The 22,681-nt window shown below is 44.6% G+C and overlaps 1 protein-coding gene across 3 annotated transcripts in view; it reads left to right on the top strand.

Annotated features, from left to right (window-relative positions):
• Positions 1-19,067, top strand: part of slc39a10 (solute carrier family 39 member 10) — a 112,067-nt gene extending 93,000 nt beyond the window's left edge. For all 3 annotated transcript variants that reach the window (XM_084310356.1, XM_084310357.1, XM_084310358.1), the window contains 6 exons: positions 8,276-8,452; positions 11,451-11,571; positions 15,397-15,693; positions 16,233-16,313; positions 18,559-18,749; positions 18,896-19,067. In XM_084310356.1, the coding sequence (XP_084166482.1) occupies positions 8,276-8,452; positions 11,451-11,571; positions 15,397-15,693; positions 16,233-16,313; positions 18,559-18,749; positions 18,896-19,048 (1,020 nt within the window). In that variant the 3' untranslated portion in view covers positions 19,049-19,067. The remainder of the gene's footprint in view (positions 1-8,275; positions 8,453-11,450; positions 11,572-15,396; positions 15,694-16,232; positions 16,314-18,558; positions 18,750-18,895) is intronic.
• The last annotated feature ends 3,614 nt before the right edge of the window (positions 19,068-22,681 follow it).

The following is a 22,681-nucleotide window of genomic DNA, read 5'->3' as shown; positions in this document are numbered from 1 at the left end:
TTAGCCTAAGCCTCTCCGTCTTAGTCTCTAGAATTCGCAGGCGTCTGCCTGACCTCAGCAGCTGGAACAGGCTGTTATTGGGGTGGTGGGGGTCTTTCATTATCCTGCAGGCTCTGGATTTGCACCTCTTGTTGTATAGAGCCTGCAGGGGAGGTAGCGCAATACCCGTGGTACGCTCGGCTGAGCGCACCACACTCTGTAGGGCCTTCTTGTCCTGTGCCGTGCTGTTCCCATACCAGGCAGTGATGTTTCCGGTCAAGATGCTCTCTACAGCTCCTGAGTAGAAGGACTGAAGTATCTTCCCCGATACTCTGAACTTCCTTAACTGTCTCAGGTGGTAGAGGCGCTGCTTCGCTTTCTTTACTACTGTGCCTATGTGTGTTGACCATGTCAGGTCCTCTGAGATGTGGACCCCCAGGTACTTGAAGCTGCTCACCCTGTCCACGGTAGCCCCGTTAATCCTCAGTGGTGTGTGTGTCTCCCGCTGTCCTCTCCTATAATCCACGATCAGCTCCTTGGTTTTACCAATGTTCAGGAGCAGGCTGTTGTCCTGGCACCAACGTTCCAGTACCTCAACCTCCTCCCGGTAGGCCTTCTCGTCGTTGTCCGAGATCAGCCCCACCACCACCGTGTCGTCGGCGAACTTCACAATGGAGTTGGAGCTGAACTTGGCCACACAGTCGTGTGTGTAGAGTGAGTACAGCAGGGGGCTTAGAACACAGCCCTGGGGGGACCCGATGCTCAGGGTGATGGTGTTGGAGGTCTGACCCCCCACCCTGACCGCCTGGGGTCTTTCACTCAGAAAGTCCAGTACCCAGGCGCTCAGGGCGGAGCTCAGGCCTAGCTCGATCAGCTTGTCCACCAGTCTGGTGGGGACTATGGTGTTGAACGCTGAGCTGTAGTCAATGAACAACAGTCTCACATAGCCCCCCTTCTGACGGTCAAGGTGGGAGAGAGTGCTGTGCAGTACCTGGGAGACAGCGTCATCAGTGGACCTGTTTGTCCTGTATGCAAATTGCATAGGGTCCATATCGCTGGGGAGAGAGGCACAAATGTGGTCCTTGACCAGCCTCTCGAAACATTTCATGACCACAGAGGTGAGTGCCACCGGTCTGTAATCATTTGGACATGTTGGGGAGGGTTTCTTCGGTACAGGGATGATGGTAGACATCTTGAAGCAGGCAGGGACTACTGACTCCGCCAGGGATTGATTAAATATGGCGGTGAACACCGGGGCAAGCTGGTTTGCACAGGACTTAAGTATGCGTCCTGTTATACCATCTGGGCCTGCAGCCTTCCTGGTGTTCACCTGCATAAATGCTCTTCTCACACTGTGTTCCGACAACGAGAGAGCGCCCCCGCCCCCCCGCGGTTGCCCCCCCCCCTCCACAACAGCCGGTGCGCCAGTGACGTCACTAGCCAGAGGGCTAGCGGCGACACTGTCTACACCGAACCGAGCGTAGAAGGAGTTGAGTTTGTCCGCTAGAGAGGCGTCGTCGCTCCCCATTGCGGGGGCGCTGACTTTGTAGTCAGTTATTGTCTTCAGTCCCCTCCACAAGCCTCTTGTGTCGTTTTGTGCCATTTGTGTCTCCAGTTTCTCAGCATATGTCCTCTTAGCAAGTTTAACAGCCTTGCGCAGAGTGTAGACTGAAGCCTTGTATTCTTCCATATTTCCTGACTCTCTGCCCAGGTTATAAGCCGTGGTGCGTGAGTTTAGGGCTGATCTTATAGTGCTGTCCACCCAAGGTTTCTGGTTTGGGAAAACCCGCGCCGTCTTTGTGGGGACAATGCCGTCTGCCACTGTTGTTATGTAGCTTACAACGGTATCAGCATACTCGCTGACGTCACTGGCGCTTTCTTCAAACATGTCCCAGTCTGTATCCTTGAACGCGTCACGGAGCTCGGCCTCTGATTCGTCAGCCCACTTTTTTGTCTCACGTGACACGACGGCTTCGCGTGATCGCTGTTTGTATGCTGGGATTAAAAAGATGGAGTCGTGATCGCTCGCGCTTACAGAGCCCATCAGTGGCGGAGCCGCTACAGCCTTGTAGGCAGCTCTGAACGGGGTGTAGCAGTGGTCGAGTGTGTTTCCCCCTCTTGTGGAGCAGGCAATGTGCTGAAAAAAAGTCGGCATCACTTTTTTCAGGTTTGCCTGGTTGAAATCACCAGTCACTATCGTCGCGGCTTCCGGGTGCTTGATCTGCTGTTTGTTGATGTGGTCGTGTAATTCCCCCAGCGCTTTGCCGGTATTTGCCTGTGGATGAATATACACGACGGATAAAATGACCGCGGTAAACTCACGGGGTAGGTGATACGGGCGACACAGGATCTGGAGATGTTCCATATCTGGGGAGCATGAACTTGAGAGGACATGTACTTCCTTGGGATTAACCCAGAGATTGTTCGTGAGGATGCAGACCCCACCTCCGACGCTCTTCCCAGAGGCTGCCGTGCGATCTGCTCTCAGGACGGTGAAATTGTCCGATGGAGAGACGCTGTTATCCGGCGTTGCTGGCTTGAGCCATGTCTCAGTGAAACACATGATATTAACGTCTCTCATCTCCCGTTGGAATCGTACCCTCGCTCTCAAGTCGTCCATCCTTCCCTCCAACGAACGTGCATTCGCCAGAAAGATGGATGGAATTGCTGGACGGTAAGCAGATCTTTTTAATCTAAGTCTGATACCGCCTCGTCTACCTCTATGTTTCTTTCTGCCGTTTCCTTTGTTGCCGTTCTCCCGCTTGATTTCTGTTAGCCCTTCTGGGCATAAAGTGTCTCCCAACTCCAATTTGAGTCCGGAGTTTAGGTCCATAAGTGTCTGGCGGTCGTATGACATACCCGCCAGTGATGATTTAATAAAAAAAGTCGAAAAAACAAACATAATAGCTAAAAATGAGCACAATCGTCGCGGAGCTAAACCAAAGGCGACTGACCGGGGTCGCGCCATAGTACATTTTTTTTTTTTTGAACTCTCAGTGGCGAGGAGTAACGCGTGGGAGGCTCACGCTGCCCCCGATACTTCCTGTTTCCGCCGTACTGGCGTCACCCAACCGACCTGTAGGAGTCGCTGTCCACAATGTCCAATCCCCACCCACCGGCTTTCCCACTCTCTAACACTGCCAATTGTGTTAGTATGACTGCCGGCCAAGCCGGTAGCAACGCCGAGAGCTGGGCTCGATACCAGCATCTCCTGCGTTAGTGGCGAGCGCCTTGCCCACTGCGCCACTCAGTCGCCCCCCTATGTACGTTTTTCTGTAGTAGTTGCAATATCCAAAAGTATATATGGCTGAAAAAACACACTGGGTCCATAGCCTGAAGTCTTGTGTAGTACATGTCCAAATTTCATAAAAATCATAGACTCCAATGCATTTGGCGAATTTTTTACTTCCTGTTTTCGCTTGTGACTTTTCACCTAGATCCCTGAGTTGCTGATCCCCACGTGGGGTATCATTGGAAAGCCACACACATTGGTTACAACCCCCTGTCCAAAATGTTTCGAGATCGCCAAATGATTGACAGAGTTAGAGCCTCTGGAGTCGCGGGTGGTATTCGTAAAAAATTAAACTGTGCCATGTACTTTGGCGCATGCCTCGCATATCGGCGTGTAACTTGAGAACCGCTGAATGGATTTTGTCGCCTGAGACGGCAATCGACAGGCAACAAATAGGGCTTTAATTCTATATATATTGTATTGAATATACAGTGTCGCGCAGGGTTAGAAATTAAAAAAAAATTTCAATGGCTTTTTTTGCCCCCCTTAATTGATTTTCAGGGGCTTTTTTTTGTATTTCGGGGGCACTGCATTTTTATGATAAACGGTAGGGGTGGGACGGTTCACAAAATGGACGGTTTGGTTCGTATCACGATTTTGGGGTCACGGTTTTCAGTTCGATATACGTTAATTTTTATTTAAAAAAAACACATTTTAGCGTGTGGCACCTTCAGCTCCGGTCACGTTAGGAGGAGTTCATAACATCAACAAGCAGCGCGAAAGCGGCAATAGTCCCGGTTGGAGTTAGTAAAACACAGTTGTATGTTAGCCTTCTTGGATGTTGAATAAACGCCTATCATTGTCTTTAAACACCCCGCCTCTCAGACTCCCATTTCCTCCTCTGCTACAGTAGCTAGTAGCTACGGTGACATTTCATTGACTGTAAAGTATTAGCTTGCGGGCTGCGTCGGGCTACCATAGTTAAAACGTGCGTTGTGTTTACAAACTGCTAACGCTATGGCAAGATGTGTGTAGGCCTATGTAATGTTAATGGCTATGTTTTTAAAGTCGTAATGAAGATTGATTTATATTGTGCGTGCCATTTTTACACAAACTGACTTGCTGCTGCTGCTGCCTGCAGCCAGTGCAGAACACCGGCTCCGCCTAATGATTTTTTTTATTTGCGCGTCATCTGAACCGTACGATACACAGACGCTCCATTACCGGATAAATATATATATATAATTAGTAAACTGTCGGGGGCATTAAGTGCCCCCCTTAACTAATTTTCGAGGGCATTTTGTCCATTTTCTTTTTTTAAAACTTTTTTTAGCGTTTATCGCTTTTCTGGTCAAGCATGACCGACAGAAACAGGTTGAATAGGATGTAGGGCAGGGGTCGGGAACCTATGGCTCGCGAGCCATATATGGCTCTTCTGGTGACAGCATATGGCTCCCAGAATATTTTTAGTAAATTTTTTTTTTTTTTTTTTTTTATACTTGTGATATTTCTTAAAGGGGAACTATTTGACTATTTCTTTCACTATTTGGGCACTTTTACACAATTCCTGTGAGTTTATGGAACACCTCTGTAATTATATATATTTTTTAATTCATTGTTTTGTATTTCTAATCAAGTCCTCAAAAACAGCATTTTTCTACCTGAAGATCTTAAGCTGTTTTGAGGCTGGGCTCCTAAACCACTGTGTGGCCTTTGACATTAACATGCAGCGGTGTCTCTCTGACATCACAAATCAGCACATTTTCAGATGACTCAGTTCAGTGAGGGTGAATATTGTGAGAGGAGAATTTGAAGAATGCGCCAATATGAGAATTAGAGACATAGATCATATTAATATAAGTCCACATAGCTAGGAAACAATGCTAAACACTGAAAAAGGCCATTTATAAGATAGTTCCCCTTTAATAATACTGTGTCATTTTAAAGTAAACAGAAATTAGTTTTGAAGATACAGCCAATAGTATCTGTAGCTGAAGATATAGCAAGCAGAGCTGGCGAGGGAACACAAGTGGACAGAAATTAAAAATCTTCAACCTGAAGACCAGCTGATTCTTAAAACTTGGAACGAGCTTCCTGTGACATACCACACAATGCAGCGTGAGTATTGCCGTATTGACCATGTTTGGCTCTACATATGCATGTGGGCAGTCATTCTCGCATATGAGGAACATTAAGACCAACCTACACTCACGTTTAACTGATGAAAGCCTCAACGCCTGCATGAAGCTCAACCTCACCACGTATGAACCAGATTACAAGGCCATCAGCAAAACCATGCAGCACCAGAAGTCGCATTAAAAGTAAGACATATTTAATTTATTATACGTTAAAAATACTATATGGCTCTCAATGAAATATATTTAGAAATATTTGGCTTTTATGGCTCTCCCAGTCAAAAAGGTTCCTGACCCCTGATGTAGGGGAAGACACTCTGAGAAAATACGGCGGGTCCGGGAATCGAACTTGTGTACCCCAGATCCGTGACGAGCACGGTTGTCCCCGACGCCGAGATAGCGCCGAGATACGCGGTGAGCTACGGGAGCTCCCCCATTTTGTCCATTTTCAAGGGCATTATGCCCCAAGCCCCCGTTAATTTCGAACCCTGTCGCGCCGGTGGGCAAATCGTCCTTAAGTTAGTTATGCAGGTCCCTAATGGTAAATACTATTTCCTGTTTCATGCCAAGGAAAATATATCATGTTTATCACACCTGTTTGGAGGCGCGTTGCTGTGTATGAATGTCCATTTTATATGCCGCAAACTATCATTAATTTGATCTCCGAGAGACAGCCCCTTCTCAATCTAGCACCAATCCTCACGCACTGAGAGAGAGAGGGTGTGTGTGTGTGTGTGTGCGTTCCGTTGGTGGTTAATGTACCGTTGCATTCGTTCGGTACTAGGGCTGACCTTAGATTTATTTAATTTTTTTCGCAGCTTCGGGGCTGAGATTCGATTTTAATTCGAAGCTTCGAAATAAAAAATTCAAAAAATAGGATTTTTTTTTTTTTTTTTTAATGTTGTGGGACTTGTACAGCACTTTGTTCAACTTTGTCCGTGCTGTAAAGTTTAAACCTTTTTATATCTTAGACAAACAAAACACTTTGCTTTCATGAAATATTGTTTGAGGCTTTATAAAAGCAGCACAATGAACACATCTGCCAGTGCAGAGAACGACCTCATCTTACAGGGGACCTGCATTGCTATTCCTAGCACTATTTGGGCAACTTTACACAATTCCTGTGAGTCTATCTGTAAGGTTTATTTAAACAAAAAAATCATTGTTTTATATTTCTAATGGAGTACTCAAAAGCATAATTTTCCAGACTCAAAATGTCAGCCTGTTATTGGCTGGGCTCCGCCCATAAGCACTTTCAGTGACAGTCATCCACACAGTCTGCGAGTGGCAGACAGAGAGAGAGAGAGAGAGAGAGAGAGCACTGTGTAAACACAGCTGCCTGTGTGAGATACGCAGGTCCCCTTCTCTTTCTCTCTCCCTCTCCCGTTTGAGGAAGTCTTCCACTGTGCCGCGTGCTACAGCTATAGACGGGGTGTTAGTATGCTCCCGAATCGAGAGAGAGAGAGAGAGAGAGAGACAGACCGAGAGACGACAGCGCGACGCGCGTGTGTGTATGTGTGCTCTGTCGCGAGGGTCTATCTGATTCTCCCTCCCTCTCTCTCTCACTCGCTCTCTGTCAAACCCCGTTTGGTGCGCTACAACCACAGAGCCAATCGGATCACTATCCGCTCCATCCTCGCCACGTGACGTCACCATGCGAGTCAAATCAGAATGACCTGATTAAAATGGAGCAGGAAATGAATGACCTGAATGACGGCAATCCGCCAATATGGTATTTAGACACACAGACACATTGATACTAACTCCTATTACTATAATACAATTCTAGACACTGAAAAAAGACATTTTAATGCATGTCACCTTTAAATAACAAACAGCATTGCTTGTTGTAATTAACAAAGAGAGGCAGAGTTGATTTTGAAAAAAATAAATTATAATCATATCTAAAAGAAATTATAATCAAATTTTAGTTTCATATTCGAATCCCATGCCCATCGAACGAAACTTCGAAGTATTTAAGACAGCCCTACTTGGTACACAGCGCATACTGAACCGAAGGTCCAGTACTGAAACGGTTCAGTACGGATACGTGTACCGTTACACCCCTACCGTCTTTAGTCACTTTGTTTAACCATTCCCAGTAAATCCAATGGGGTGCAGTACAACAGGGAGAGACGATAGGGGGCGGTATTTTCCCAATGGAGCTCAGAGAGAGTTTGCAGCACTAACGTGAGACTAGATTGATGAAATATGAATTCAAATCGATAATAAAAAAAATAACGATTAAAAACGATCTCTCGTCGGCTGGCACTCAACGGTTGGCATGAACTAACGATAAATCTCGTCGCTGGCACTCAAAGTGTTAACAATCTGTCCCCCTGTGTGTTGTCACACTCGCACAATTCCGTGCAATCATCCTCCGATATCCCCTTCACCCACATGGCTGCTGTTATCCAACAGTTATTCTCTTGTCACACTTAACTATATAGGCAGGAGGCAGGAGTGTTTTTCAAGTCAAGTGTCAAGTGTCCATTCCCGCGTCTATGCTTTAGGCAAGTGGTTTGTCCTTCCGCGTTCCCGTTTTGCGCTCTGATTGGCCACGCACGTTTCTGGTCATGTGACATGTGCGCCCAATAGCGTGCCGAGCTGTGTCTTTGCCCATTTCCGCGTCGAACAGCCTGCAAACTACCTGGCGTTCTATCGCCATGCTCTAAGACAAACTCTAACCTTAACCAACTAAGCTTAACCGTCTAAAAACGTGCCGTCCCACGATTGGCGCACATGTCACATGAAACGTGCGTGGCCAATCAGAGCGCAAAACGGGAATGCGGAAGGACAAGCCACTTGCCTAAAGTATAGAAGCGTCCCCTCCTAATCCCCTAGGGGAGATTCAGGGAATTCATTTTGTGTCAGATCCTGTTGAAAATTACATAGTTCTCCCCCCCCCCCCCCCCCCCCCCACACACAGTCTCTGGGGCAGCACAACCACAGCCACTCTGAACAGGGTGAGGAGAGCAAGGAGCCAGAGGACTGGCTGGTGGAATTTGACGGAGTTTGGAAGGGCCTTACGGCGTTGGCTGGCATCTACCTCCTCTTCATCATTGAACACTGCATCGGCATGTTCAAGCACTTCAAAGACCAAGGGGTAAGGTGGCAGCAATGACTGTGAAATACGTCTAAAAGATAAGCTATTGGCTTTACTTCCATTGTCTAAAGTTCTTCCCCTCCTTCATATAAAGACATTCTAATAATTTTAATTCAGTTGTTTTAGTAGAGTAGATTTGGAGCAGGTCAAAAAGTCCGGGTCATTCATGAATCAGAATGTAGAGAACAAAGAATAATAATAACTTTATTTGTATAGCACTTTTCATACAGAGGTTGCAGTTCAAAGTGCTTCACAACAGTAAAAAATACAGGCATAAGCGAGCATAAAACAGGTAGCAAGGTATGGTAAATCAGTGTTTCACATTAGGACCTAGCATCCCAATAGGCTCTCTGTTTACAGTTTAATTCAGTAATACAAATAATAAAAATAGTTTAAAATGATTCAGTTTAAAAATAGTCTAAAAATTATAAAATAGAACGGACATACAACAGGGTATTGAACATACAACAGAGCAGTGCATCAGTAAGAAGTAAAAAGTGTGATAAAATAGTTCTCTTAAAATTACAGTGCATACAGTAGGAGGTAGTGAGATCAAATTAGCATAGAACCGACACATGAATTTGATAGGCAGTGTATAAAAGTAGGCAGGGTAAGAATAGTGCAGGTAAGTACAATTTGTGTCAGGATATCCCTGATGTTTCATTGAAATGCCTGAGCAAAGAGATGGGTTTTAAGCTGTCTTTTGAAGATGTCTAGCGAGTTGGCTTCCCTGATGTTTTGGGGTAGTTTGTTCCACAGTTTTGGGGCATAGTTGATAAAGGCTGCATTACCGATCCTCTTTTGACTGTTTCTGGGAGCCTCTAGTAGTCCAGCAGCTGATGATCGCAGTGTTCTTGCTGGCGTGTAATTTATTAGAGTGTTGGCGATGTAGCTAGGTCCCTGTCCATTTAGAGCTTTGTATGTAAGGAGAATGACCTTAAAGTAATTCTAAATGTTACAGGAAGCCAGTGTAAAGCAGCTAAGACTGGACTAATGTGCTCTCTCCTTTTGGTTCTAGGTAGCAGTCGGGCTGCAGAGTTTTGGATTAGCTGAAGTCTCTGTGGTTTTCTTAGGGAGACCTGTGAAAAGTGCATTACAGTAGTCTAACCGGCTAGATATGAATGCATGAATTAGCTTCTCAGCATCGTTCTGATTAATAAATAGTCTTACTTTTGCTATATTTCTGAGATTAAAGAACGATGTTTTTGTCACTTTGCTAATATGAGAATTGAAGTTCAGTTCTGAATCTATGATAACCCCGAGACTAGTGACCTCAGATTTGATCCAAGGGGTTAGTCCTCCCAGGTTCTTTATTAACATTTCTTTTTTAGTTTTGGGGCCGATAATTAGAATTTCAGTTTTGTTCTCGTTTAGTTTCAGGAAGTTCTTACTCATCCATTTATTTATTGCCAGTAAGCAGTCTGTAATGGAGCTAATCGCTGTATAATTTGGTTCAGCAGATATGTACAGTTGTGTATCATCCGCATAGCTATGGAAATCTACATTATGTTCTCTGATGATATCGCCCAGCGGTAACATGTAAAGGGAGAAGAGTAAAGGACCTAAGCAACTCTCTTGTGCAACTCCATAGTTGTTGTCGTATATATCAGACATGTGATCTCCTAGTTTAACATAGAATTTCCTCCCTCTGATGTATGTTTTAAACCAGCCTAGCACATGTTCTGAGAAACCGACAAGGTTTTCAAGACGATCGATTAGAATATCGTGATCGATTGTATCAAATGCTGCACTGAGATCTAGCAGGATAAGGATGGAGATCTTATTCTCGTCAGAGTTTAGCCTGAGGTCACTGATTATTTTGGTGAGGGCAGTTTCAGTGCTATGATATTTTCTGAATCCCGACTGAAATTCTTCTAAGATGTTGTTTTCTTCAAGAAAGGAATTTATTTGAACTGAAACTATCTTTTCAAGTACTTTACTAATGAATGGTAGGTTGGATATTGGATGATAATTTGCCATTACATTACTACCGGTATCCAAGTTAGGTTTTTTTTAGTAATGGCTTTACAACTGCTGTTTTAAAGGCATCTGGGAAAATACCAGTTCTAAGGGAAGTGTTTATGATATCTAGCACAGGGCTTGAAACACTATTAAACACCCGTTTGAAGAAAGCTGTAGGTATAGGGTCAATGTTTGAGGTGGAGGAGTTACATTCTGAGACAGTTTTGCAGAGTACATCTAATGTGATGCATGTGAATCTTCTCATGGTTACATTGCACGGTTTGCTGCAATCAGCTTTATTTCCATCATGAGTACGGTAATGCTGGCCCTGATCAAGGTTATTTTGTTGTTAAAGAATAGTGCAAGTTCTTCACACTTAACCGTTGATGACTGAGGAGGTGTAGGGGCAGTGTTGAGTAGTAGATTAATAGTGGAAAAAAAGATTCTGGGGTTTCCAGCGTTTTCTGTAATGATTTTAGAGAAGTAGTCTTTCCTTGCTAAGCGGATGGTTTTATTATAAGCAGTTAAAGCATCTTTGTATATATCACAGCATATGGTGGTTTTTGTTTTTCTCCATTTTCGCTCCGCTGCACGACATTTCCCTTTTTCTTTGTTGACCGCATTATAGTTCAACCAGGGCGAGTGAATTAAAAGTGAATAAAAAAAATTGAAGTGAACAGTCCACATCTCTGTAATATTTAAGGAGAGTTGTAGTGGGACACTCTGTGAGCTGTAAGCTTTCAGTGGTGCTAAAGATGGCCAACTAGGGCCCAAAGATCCACAAACATATCCAGGTCCCTGACTCAAAAAGCCAGAACAGATGGCCACCTGCTGATGCTTCTGGATCAAGGACCTGGAAGCTGGTTGTAATGTATTCAGTGTGAAGCCACTCCCATTTTAAGGGGACCTTCTTAGCCACTTGGTCAGGATTCCGTCCCAGGCCAGCAGGTGTACAAGTAATTCCATTGGTGCTGGACGGGTGTCTTAAAAACTCCACAGAGCTGAATAGCGTCTCCCCACCCCCTCTCTTTCACAGGGCAGCGTGTGTGGCAGGAAGAAGGGAAGCGAGGAGGCCAAGATTGGCAGGAAGCTGTCAGATCATAAACTGAACCGCCGCTCAGATGCTGAGTGGCTTCACCTCAAGCCACTGGCTGATGGTAAGAGGCCCGGCTTGGCTGGGGTTCACACTGCTGACGTTCACACATTCATCTGGGTGTGGTTTGAGTGCAGCCAAAGATACTTTTTTTCCCAACTAAATTTGCCCACATCTGCATGAAACAATGAGATGCAGAAAATAGGTGGCCACATTTTATTTCATAAAATAGTGGTTCACAATTGGTATCCATAATATCTTCATTCACTAGGACAATTTTTATTAGTTTTGTCTAGTTAGCCAGTATGCAGCGTCAGACATTGTGTTGCAAAGATAAGCTGTGTCATTGGTCGGAACTCGTAATTAGGAGTGAAAATAAAGAGCAGAGTAGAAGGGGTGCTGTTTACCTGTTCTTCTGTGTGGTGTAAACGGGCTGCTTCAGCAAACCAAGTAAGAGAAATACTGTGTAAGAAAATAAAGTCTGCAAACTGGAACATTTTCAACATTAAACTATGTCTATTACTTGCCTTCAGGAAGGTCTGTATGGAAGAATATCTCTCGAATCCTACATTAATTTGCCTGATCAAGACAATAGCCCACATCTCCCATATTTGGATCCTTTACCCCCCTACCCCCCAAATACTGACTTAACCTCTTAAGTACCGGGCCAAGATTTATTTCACGTCATAAATAGATCAATACAGTCCGTATTAAGTAATGTTGCATTTCTTTTTCAAATGTAGCCAAGAGTAAAGACCCTAACCCTATCAAAACTGCAGTCAAAGTGTATATTTTCAGTACTATGTTTGTTTAGCAATGATTTTAAGTGTTATTAGCTAAATATGAGCTTATAAAAATCTTGCGCATTGCATCGGAAATCGGAGGATTTAGACTTGCGGTAACACAAAGTAAAAAATGGCGGAGCATACAGTAGTAGATTTCATTCACGGTCTTTGCTGCCCTATACCGGGCGCCTGGTGGTACTAAATCCAGATTTAACTCTGCCATTGGAAAGAGGCGATTTGGCCAGATCCATAGATGTGATAGATATGACTTGGCCATAATAAGGTCATTTTATAGGCCTGATATTCTTTTCTTTTTGTATCCACTTTTTCTCCTTATTTTTCTATTTTTCTCCCATCCCAATTTCGGCCTCGCCAATTCTCCCTTCAATTCTCCCCTCCCCTGTCTCGAACGTTGCTAGACCATGCATCCCACTGGTCGGCTGCAGTGAGGACCAAGCCTTGCATCACGTGTCCCCTCCGGTACACAAGGAGGCAGCTGTCGCATCTTTTCACCTGAACAGCGCAATCTCTCAGTGGCGAGGAGTAACGCGTGGGAGGCTCACGCTGCCCCCGTCACTTCCTGATTCTGCTGTACAGGCGCACCAACCGACCTGTAGGAGACGCTGTCCACAATGTCCAATCCCCACCCACCAGCTTTCCCACCCCTAACACTGCCAATTGTGTTAGTATGAACGACCAGCCAAGCTGGTAGCAACGCCGAGAGCTGGGCTCTAACCCAGCATCTCCTGCGTTAGTGGCGAGCGCCTTGCCCACTGCGCCACTTAGCCGCCTCATAGGCCTGATTGATATTCTATATTTCATATTGCATGTCTAGATGGCAAAATGCAGTACTGTATCTACAAAAAAACCTGTAAAGTATCTGCCTTTTGTTCATTTGCGTAGATTTGAAGTACACTTGATCTCAAGGAGGCCAATGTGTGTTTCACTTTTGGTTAATGTTAGTATGGTTGTTGTGAAGGGCCAGATTAAACCGAATATATATATTTATTTATATATATATATTTAATTGTATTTGTATATTCTCTAATATTCCCTGATATCCCTTGTATATTCCTTGTACAATATGCATTGAATATCCATTCTAGCCTACTGAACATCCCATAATAGTCTCCATTCTACTATTGGTCGAGACCTTGGTGCCAGGCTGCCATACCCCTCAGACCCAGTTCAAACGTACCGCTCCACATGTACGAACAAGTCCTAGTTCCGCGTAGGAATCTGACTACCGCACCACTAATGGGACTATTTGTTCATAGTGCGTATATATACTGCGCTACTAAAGTAGGACTTTCTTTTCAGTCCAGTTTCTTACCCTCCAATAGAGTCACAGACGTAAAGCCTCCCCGCGACGCCACGTGTGGGAGTAAGGCCAAGTTCGCCTACCATCGGTATTGAGACATCGTGTATATTAATATTTGAATAGTCATATTTGGCACTATATCGTCGAGTTGGACGTAGTCTATTAAGCTAATAATAGTCTGTTAATATATAGTGCTTCGTGCGGTGAGAATACTACCGTAGTCAGTACCCCATCGTTTCGGGCAGAGAACTGGCTGCTTATCCAGGGTGGTTGACCCCACGTGAAGCTGCACCCGAGGAGCCCCAGAGCCGACGAGCGAGTGGACCTGTATACCGGATTATTCTACCGACGACAGCCCGCCTTCCCAGGCACGGATTATGCTTTGTATACTTTGATTATTCCATGGATAAAGACCCCCGACACTGCCGTGTGTTGGAACCCCCCCCTGGAGAGGACGCAAGGTGAGGAGACGCTCTGCAAGACGAGGTCGCTTCACGTCTCTCCTCCGTGGACCGGAGGACGCCGGCCCACAAAGAGTCCACCTGCTTTCATCTGTGGTCCAAGGATCGCCGGCGCATTGAACGGCACTACAGTGGGTTCACCTGGGATACCCTTGGCCGGATGAGGCAGCCGGATTCTACCCCCCCCCCCCTCCTACTCCTGTCGGCTTACAAGCGACCGGATTAACCCCCCCTAGTGTGTCCAGTATATAATCATTAAAGTATCATTGCTGTTATTCCTTAAACTATTCCAGGTCGTATATGTACCACCTGCGCCTTCAGAGATTGGACATTCTCTATTGATATACCGACGAATACTCTTGCCATAAAAGTGCATACTAATTTCCATTCATAAATGTGATTGATTTGATTAAGTGCTTGCTCTACACACCATCGCTGTGTAGAAATAAAGACCTATTTCTAATTCGTACATTTGTGTTGGATCCGTTTCATCTACGTGACAGTGTTCATCATAATATATTTATGCCGTGTACTGGGTGGCCGAATATTAAGTACAAAGGTAGTGGTAGTAAGTATCATATCTAGTAATACAGTCAGGGAATTGTACCCCTCAGTTACAATGGTGTTATTCACCGTCAAAGATGGAAAACAAAAACGACTAATGATAATAGTAATAATTTATATTCTCCTTTGGTTCATTACAATTTACTCAAGCATAAGCATAGTAACAGACACAATATTTCTGACACTGGGAATTAGGGGTGTAACGATGCATCGATTAATCGAAATGCATTCGATTCTAATGTGTTTGATTCGATGCATCGATTTGAATGTTAGAATTGATTATAATCTAAATTTAAAAATAAAAATAAATAAAACTTTTTTATTTTTTTGTGTATTGTTTTTATTGACCTATAGTTCATTCATGCTGAGTGAATCAGTTCCCCCAGCCACATTTGTGTATTCAAATTATTTTGGGGAATTAACTGATAGAAAATGTATTGAAAATTAATCGAATCGAATCGAACCGTGGTCAAATGAAGAGATTTCATGATGCATTGAATCGTTGCCTGAAGAAGCGTAATCGAATCGAATCGTTGTATTGTATATGTATTTTTCTGCGAATTTTCTGAAAATATGGCTAGGGCTTAAGTTAACAGGTAGAATTCTTAAAATGTGTGGCATTCCCCTTCACAGTGTTGTTGTTTGAGCAAGAACAGTCTGCCCCCAGTTGTTGAAGTAGAAAAGAGTCTGTCATCGTCATTGCTCTGATGTAAAGAAATGTTCCAAAACGTATCCCCCCCCCCCCCACCCCTCCCCAGGCGGCGACAGCAGCGTCATCTCCTGCGACAACGGACACAACGACACGCAGCTCACCGAGCTCCATCCGCCAGACTCTCCCACCAACAAGACGCCGCTGGCACCTGCAGACCCTCAGCACAGCCCCCAGCTGCCCGGCAAGGAGAACGGACGGCAGGCCAAGAGACACGGCCACGGCCACTCGCACGGCGGGAACTGCCACTCCGACCAGGAGATGAAGGATGCCGGCATCGCGAGCATCGCTTGGATGGTCATCATGGGAGACGGCATGCATAACTTCAGTGACGGCCTGGCCATAGGTGACATGTTGTTACTGTACTTCGTATCCACCGTGTCCCATAGTTCTAGCTTTAACAATTAAGTCATATCGATGGCCGAAGAACAAAACCTCCTATCTGGAATTTTTTTTATTTCGGAGAAAGTGTTTTTTTCTTGCAGAATGCTATTCTTTAAGGATACCCAATACAATACACTGTTTTCGGACTATATTACTATATTATGTGTTAACAATACTGACCAGGTATTAGTGCCTCATAAAGTGCAGATATGAGGTTTTTCAGGCTCTTTTTTTACGCAGATATGAGGTTTTGTTCTTCGGCCATCAATATGCAATAGGCTGCATTCAATAAATACTCCAACATAAATACCCTGATTCCAACCACAGGATGTATTCAATAATTTCTTTCATAATTTCTTGCCAACAGAAGTGATTTGTCCGTTGGGTTCCAGGTCCAAATAAACCAATGAACAAGTGAAAATATTTTGAATTGGCAACGCCTGCCCTCACTGTGGCAGCGACCGTTTCAATCTGTTGTTGACATTTTTTTATTTGATCTAGGAGCCGCATTCAGCGCAAACATCACAGGCGGCATCAGCACATCAGTCGCCGTGTTCTGCCACGAGTTACCTCACGAACTGGGTGAGTGAAAGAAATGCCAACTAATAGCATCGACTCTTTAGCCCCATACTCATCCTACAATTCACTCATTCAGCCACTCTAACAATGCTGCTTCTCAAGGCCAGAGTCACTGACCACTACAGAGCAAATGGCCTGTCAATGGAGGTGATTCCCAGTGCCTGCCACTCACTGCCCATTGCACACACACACATACCTGTACACACACAGCTGCTAGTACATTCAGTTTCCATACCAATCATCCGCTCTCTGTAACAAAGGAGGGAAGGCCTGTTGACATTTAATTCTTTATTCATCCACAGTGAACATTCTTGTCCCAGAAGTCTGTTAGCTGTGGATTACAACAGCATAGTCTTTGCTGTGTGTGTGGGGGGGGGGGGGAAAGCATACAGGGCCATGCACACCAGATCAGTACTAATGGCTTCTTATGACAGCAGTGAGGGTTTCATGGCTCATGTTGGTTTGTGCGGTTGATAAATAGACTTGTGTCAAACATGACAATGAGAGGGAGTGTTTTTGTCTGCCTGCCCCCCCTCCCCCCCGTGTTGACTAATAGTGTCTTACTGGTTCTGTTGTCTCAACGTTTACAAATGTGGAATGAGCCAGTGATAAAAGAATGCGAGGGGGATAAGAGAGTTCAGCCAACTCCACAAGGAACTGTTTTGAAGATTGCAGTCATTCATTCAAAGGTGTAGGCTTGACAAGGTTTGCCATCAAGGCTTTATCTGGAAGGCTCCACCCTTGTAAAACTGTGATCCCCCCCTTCCCCATTTTCGCATAATTGTATTTTGATGCTTTGGTTGGATGGTTAACTGTAACACAAAATCCTGCCTCCTGCCAAAGTGGCACGTGAAGATTCTCGAGATCATTCACCCCTGTGTCGTTTCCCATTTTCACTTGACTGGCGCCAGTGTGTTGGTACCCCTCACTACCACCACCGCCGTTATCCACATAACCCCTGTAGGGCCAGAGTGTCAGACGGAGCCAGTGGTTTGACAAGTGCACCCCTCACCCGCCTACCAAAAAGACAAAAGCTTCCCCGAGCGGCAGCTGGGAGGCAGAGACGACGATGATGAGAGCTCTTTAACCGCCCGCCATGAAGCTAATTGGCAGTGATGGGTGTGTTAATTGCACCCAGCGTCGCCGTGGCAGGCGTCTTGGAGCGGCGTGACAGAGTAGAACCAGGGCGCAGACGCAGGAAGCAGCAGAGGCTGAAAGGAGGGGGGGGGGGGGGGGGGGGGGTAGAGCAGCAGTGGTGTGAGGTGTGTACAGCGCCGCCCGCTTCTCCTGCCTCTTCAGCCTCCTTCATTTCCCTCCGTTATTTGCGTTTGATTGATGGATGAGAGCAGAGTGGTAATATATTCATTGTGGTAATTAGTGAGGAAAAGAGGCCACTCGTTGTGCTGCGCAGGAAATGTAGGCCACCCCATTTTTTCTCTCCTCCATTAATTTCTCTCTCCAAATCCAGGGTGTTTCCGCTGAGACTTGGGCTTCTTCTTGCATCTGGCCTGGCGATGATTGAAGATTGCTACGTGGCACACATGCCATCTCTGAGTGCATTTGAAGGGAGATTTAAGAAATGTTTTCTTTGAAAGAGCAGGCTGTCTTAAGCATTTAGCTCCTTCTTGTCTCTCAAACTTACAGAGACTGCTGACAAAGTGGTTGTGTCTGAACCAGTGTTGAATGGGAATCTCATTTGTATACCAGTGACGGCTCAGCCAGGACATCCAGTTGGGCAAACGAGAATAAAAGCACAGTATGAAACGGCATCTGGATTTGCAGCTTTTCTGTTTTGTTGATGTCTACATCAATGTGTTGGTGTGATAGAGGAGCATGTAGGACGGACTGGGTATCTTTAGAAATGTTTTGATACCGGGGCCAATACCGATACCTCGATACTGATACCAAAACATTACTTCTTGTGATACCTTACTTGGCAGAGTTATGTTCATTGTGTGTGCTATATGAGCCATTTAGTGGCTTTGTTACATTTTGCATTGGTTGAACAGAAGAAACGGCCAATCACCAGCCTTATATTTTTGGAGCAAACATGCGTATTGGCTCACTGATGCTGATGAAATTAACTACTTAAGTATTGAAATTTGTATACTTAAAGACACCGCATTTTTAGAAACTTGTCTGTCGATCGATACTGTAAAAGTATTGCATTTTGATACCCAGCCCTTCGGAACATGAGAGTAAATCTATTCTATTCTAACCACATGTTGTTCTGCCTGCCGCCCTCCAGGTGATTTTGCAGTGCTGCTGAAAGCAGGGATGAGTGTGAAGCAAGCTATTGTCTACAACCTGCTGTCTGCTCTCATGGCGTACCTTGGCATGCTCATAGGCATCGCTGTGGGACAGTACACACACAACGTCACCAGTTGGATCTTTGCCATCACTGCCGGCATGTTCCTCTACGTGGCTCTGGTGGATATGGTAAGTTGAGTGAAGACTTATTGTATATTTTCTTGAATACAATGCAAGCTTCAGGAGATTCCCTTCCTAATCGCGTGCCTGGTCCTTTTCGGTGTGTAGAGTTCCGTCTGTGGCCTCATAATGCCAACTTGTGTTTTTCTGTGCAGTTGCCAGAGATGCTCCATGGGGACAGCGAGGAGCACAAGCGCTGCCAGCTGGGACACTTTGTCCTGCAGAACCTGGGAATGCTGACGGGCTTCACCATCATGCTGCTCATCGCCATCTTCGAAGACCAAATTGTCCTGGACTTTGGCTTCTAGCGGGAGGGGGGTTCTGGGTTTCAGCTACTGTAGGGTGACGGATACGGCTTCTAGCGAGTGGGGGGGTTCCGGGTTGCAGCTACTGTAGGGAGGGCAAGGGGGGATATGTCTGAGAGAGGTTCTGGGTTCGAGCTATGGAGGGGGGAAGGGGGTATACGTCTGTATTTGTGCTTCTTGGCCTTAATATGCTTTGTTTGCTATGTGATGGTCCAGTCCTGCATGCATGGTGAATCTCATCCATGCCCTGTGCATCCATTCCAAAACAGAAGCAGTGGCTTATGCATATCACATGACTGTGCAGATGATGTTTACACTTACACCCTCTTCTGCATATTTTCTGTTGACCCCCTTTCCCTCTGGACCCTTTGAACCAGAATGCTATACTGAAGCCATGCTTCAAGGTCACACTCCCAACAGTGCATATCCACTATGATCAGTGCTTAGCATACCAAGGTAGTCACTGTAGAGTTGAACTGAAGTACCTCTTGATTTATTCTTGCATTCTCCTGTGAGAATGCAGGCAACCCAAACAAGGATGTTGTCTGGAGTGGATCCAGCTTAAAAGGACACCATAATGCCACAGCAGGTGGGCACCACTGTCTCGTAACATCCGTTTCTGACAGAGTGGACCGTATCCAGTCCCTAGCAAGATGAAACAACCACCCCCTTAACCTGAAAGGTGCTGCCAGACAGCGAGGCAGAACAGGGCGCCCCCCCCTCTGAGAGGCAGCTGTCATGGCCCCACAGCCCACTGCTCATCCATCATAACTTGGTTTGTGTCGTCGTCCTCCTACCCCCTCATCCCTTCTAAACCCTGCCGCGCGTCCCGTCAGCCATGCCTACTGCACCTGTGGCGTGTTCCATCAGCCATCCATCATCGACTTGTGATGTTGTCCTACTGTGTGTAAAACATCTGCCGTCTTCTAGCCGTGGCGGTGCCAAGCCCTGGCCACTGGAGCAGCACCACAACCAACACACGTGTCATGGTATCGTTTTAGAGGCGTACAAGCTGAAATATAACAACATATACGACAAGCACTAATTACCTCCACCCGCTTCAGGGAGTCTGTGGGTCTGAACTCTCAGCCCTGTTGCTTTGCCCTGAAAACAATTGTACTGTAGTCAACATATAAGCTTCATACAGATTGCCTCAAATGCTCAGTGTTAATTTAGGAAAGAAAAAAATCTGGATTTACCCCTCCCTCCAATAATTATATATTTCTTTCTGTGAGACTTTTGGAGTTATGTGCTACATAGTGTTAAGAAACACAGTAGCCAATGCCATTCAAAATGAGTGTTTTAAGACTATAGTCATGTTTGTGTTTAGAAAGTCAACAACTAGATATCAGCAATGTTGTCTGATAGCTGCTTTTGAAGACTTGACAATCTGTCTGGAGCCAAAATTGGACATATTGTTATTAGGCCTTTTTTTTTTTTTTTTTAAGATAAATCAACTTAGTAAAAAAAAAAGCAATTGCTTCCAAATGTACTTATTCTTGTCAGCTTCAAAGTGTTTAGTTTACTAGATTATAAAAGGTACAGTTTTAAATCCTTAAGTGGTGCTTTGTAGATCGCCTTGCTGTAGACATTTGATTTATGTAGGCGAGTAATACGTTGGTTTGTCATGGCAAATGTAACCCAAATCCAGGATTATTAATATACTGTAAATGCAGACTATGTTTAGGGTGGCAGTAATTGTGCAGCTCAAATCAAATGATATCATTCCTGCTAAATACCTTCTGAAATGACTAATGTAAAAAAATCGGTTTACTTGTTGATCTTCACGATCCAAGACGGATCAAGCGGCCTCATAGAAGTGTTTCTCTGCAACGTCATAAGAGACATGTGCGTGACTGGGGCAGAAAGAAGCATATGTTTGCTCTAGAGCAAACGCAGTTAGAGCAAACGCACTAAGCACAGTTTTTTTTTAATGTATTCTGCATTCACTGTGTGTATTTCTATTGAGTCCACGTCCGATGCGCCTAGAAAATAGCCTCCACGTGGATTTGATCTCTACCCCTCCACGAGTGGACGGAGCTCTGAGCACATCTGGTGTGGACAGTAGCACCCAGTGATGCTGGTGCCAATCAAACTTTGTATTAAGGCAATCCACGCAGTCTGAGCCTGTTAAGCCAAGTGTAGAAAAGAAGAACAAGGCTTCCACAGTAATGTTCCCAGTTTTAAATTATTAGATTTACAAATTATTCGATTTACAAACGCAATATTTCTCATACTGATCCAATCCATTAGTTATGACTTATCAACACTATAAATTGCACCCTGGTTGCGTAACACCTTGCAATGCTGTTAAACAAGAAAGTATTCTATATCGGTGCAAATATTATGATTTTTGTCTCTTACTTTTCTCATTCTTTGCACTTGTAATTGATATTCAGCCGTAATTGATATTCAAAGCAGAATACAGCAAGGCATTTGGCTTTGAAATTATTATACGTTTTTTTTTATTTTATAAACATACATAGGTGTTTTTTGGGGGGGGGGGGTTAAGACACCCTGTCAACTGTGCCAAAAGTGGCCCATTTGGGTCTGATATTCCACCCCAGGATCTGTGTTAAACCAGTGGCTGGTGCTCGTCACCGACCCCCCTGACATTCCATTGGCTGTTCTGCTGCTCACATACTATGCTAGCCAGCCTGCCTCCACTTGCTGGGGAACATAGAAATGTGTGACTTCATTTATCCTGTCACCATGTGACATCCGTTGTCTTGTCTTATTGGCTGTGAATCATTGTCCATCACGTGTCCATCACATTCAACTAATTTACTTGGTCAGATTGAATCATGCATGAGACATGAGTGAAATGGTACAGACATAATTTGGGTGTATATTGTTTTCCACTTTTATATACAAAGATCAAAACATTGAAACACTTTGTTACCTTTTTTTTTTTTTTGTACACTGATTAACTGTGAAGACCATGGGGAGTTTTTTTGGGGCCCAGAGGAAGCGGGACGACGGGCCAATCCTTGTTTTTATGATCCACTTAGCCATTACAGCATGATGTGCACTTCACTGCCCATGAGGGCAGATTCCTTATGATTAATTTCTGGTACATTTGCCTTCAGTAGAGAATCAGGTCTGTAGTTTGTAACTATGTTATGTTGGGATACAATCTCTTGTTCATCTGAATATACAGTGCAGTCTGAGTTCTAGGACAGTGAAACATCTTTTGTTTGGTTTTGGCACATTTAATTTGAAATGGGAATATGAATTGAATATGAGACTTTCAGCTTTTTTTAAGGTGTTTACATCCATATCCTTTTTAGTACCCCCATTTCATTGGACTAAAAGTGCATGGACAAATTAACTTAAAGTTGTAATATTTAATAGTTGGTTACAAATTCATTTTTTATTTGAGAAGTCATTTGTGAAATGATTTCGTCTTTCCTGCTAACCAATGTCCCTCAATACATTTGAATGGGACTTGTCCAACCATGATGGTTAAAATACAATCATAAATCATCACCTTCCTGTCACCATAAGTGAAGGTACAGATAGCTGTGATTTCAAATACTTTTTGTGTCCAATTTTACCATGGAAGTCAATGGAGAAATGGGGACAGCAAAAAGTCACAAACTATAAAAAAAATATATATATATATAAAAGAAAGGG

This window comes from Notolepis coatsorum (genome assembly GCF_963971535.1).
Source record: "Notolepis coatsorum genome assembly, chromosome: 3".
In the NCBI taxonomy this organism is placed as follows: domain Eukaryota; kingdom Metazoa; phylum Chordata; class Actinopteri; order Aulopiformes; family Paralepididae; genus Notolepis; species Notolepis coatsorum.
The sequence above is the reverse complement of the archived record's forward strand: the minus strand, read 5'-3'. Positions and strand labels throughout refer to the sequence as shown.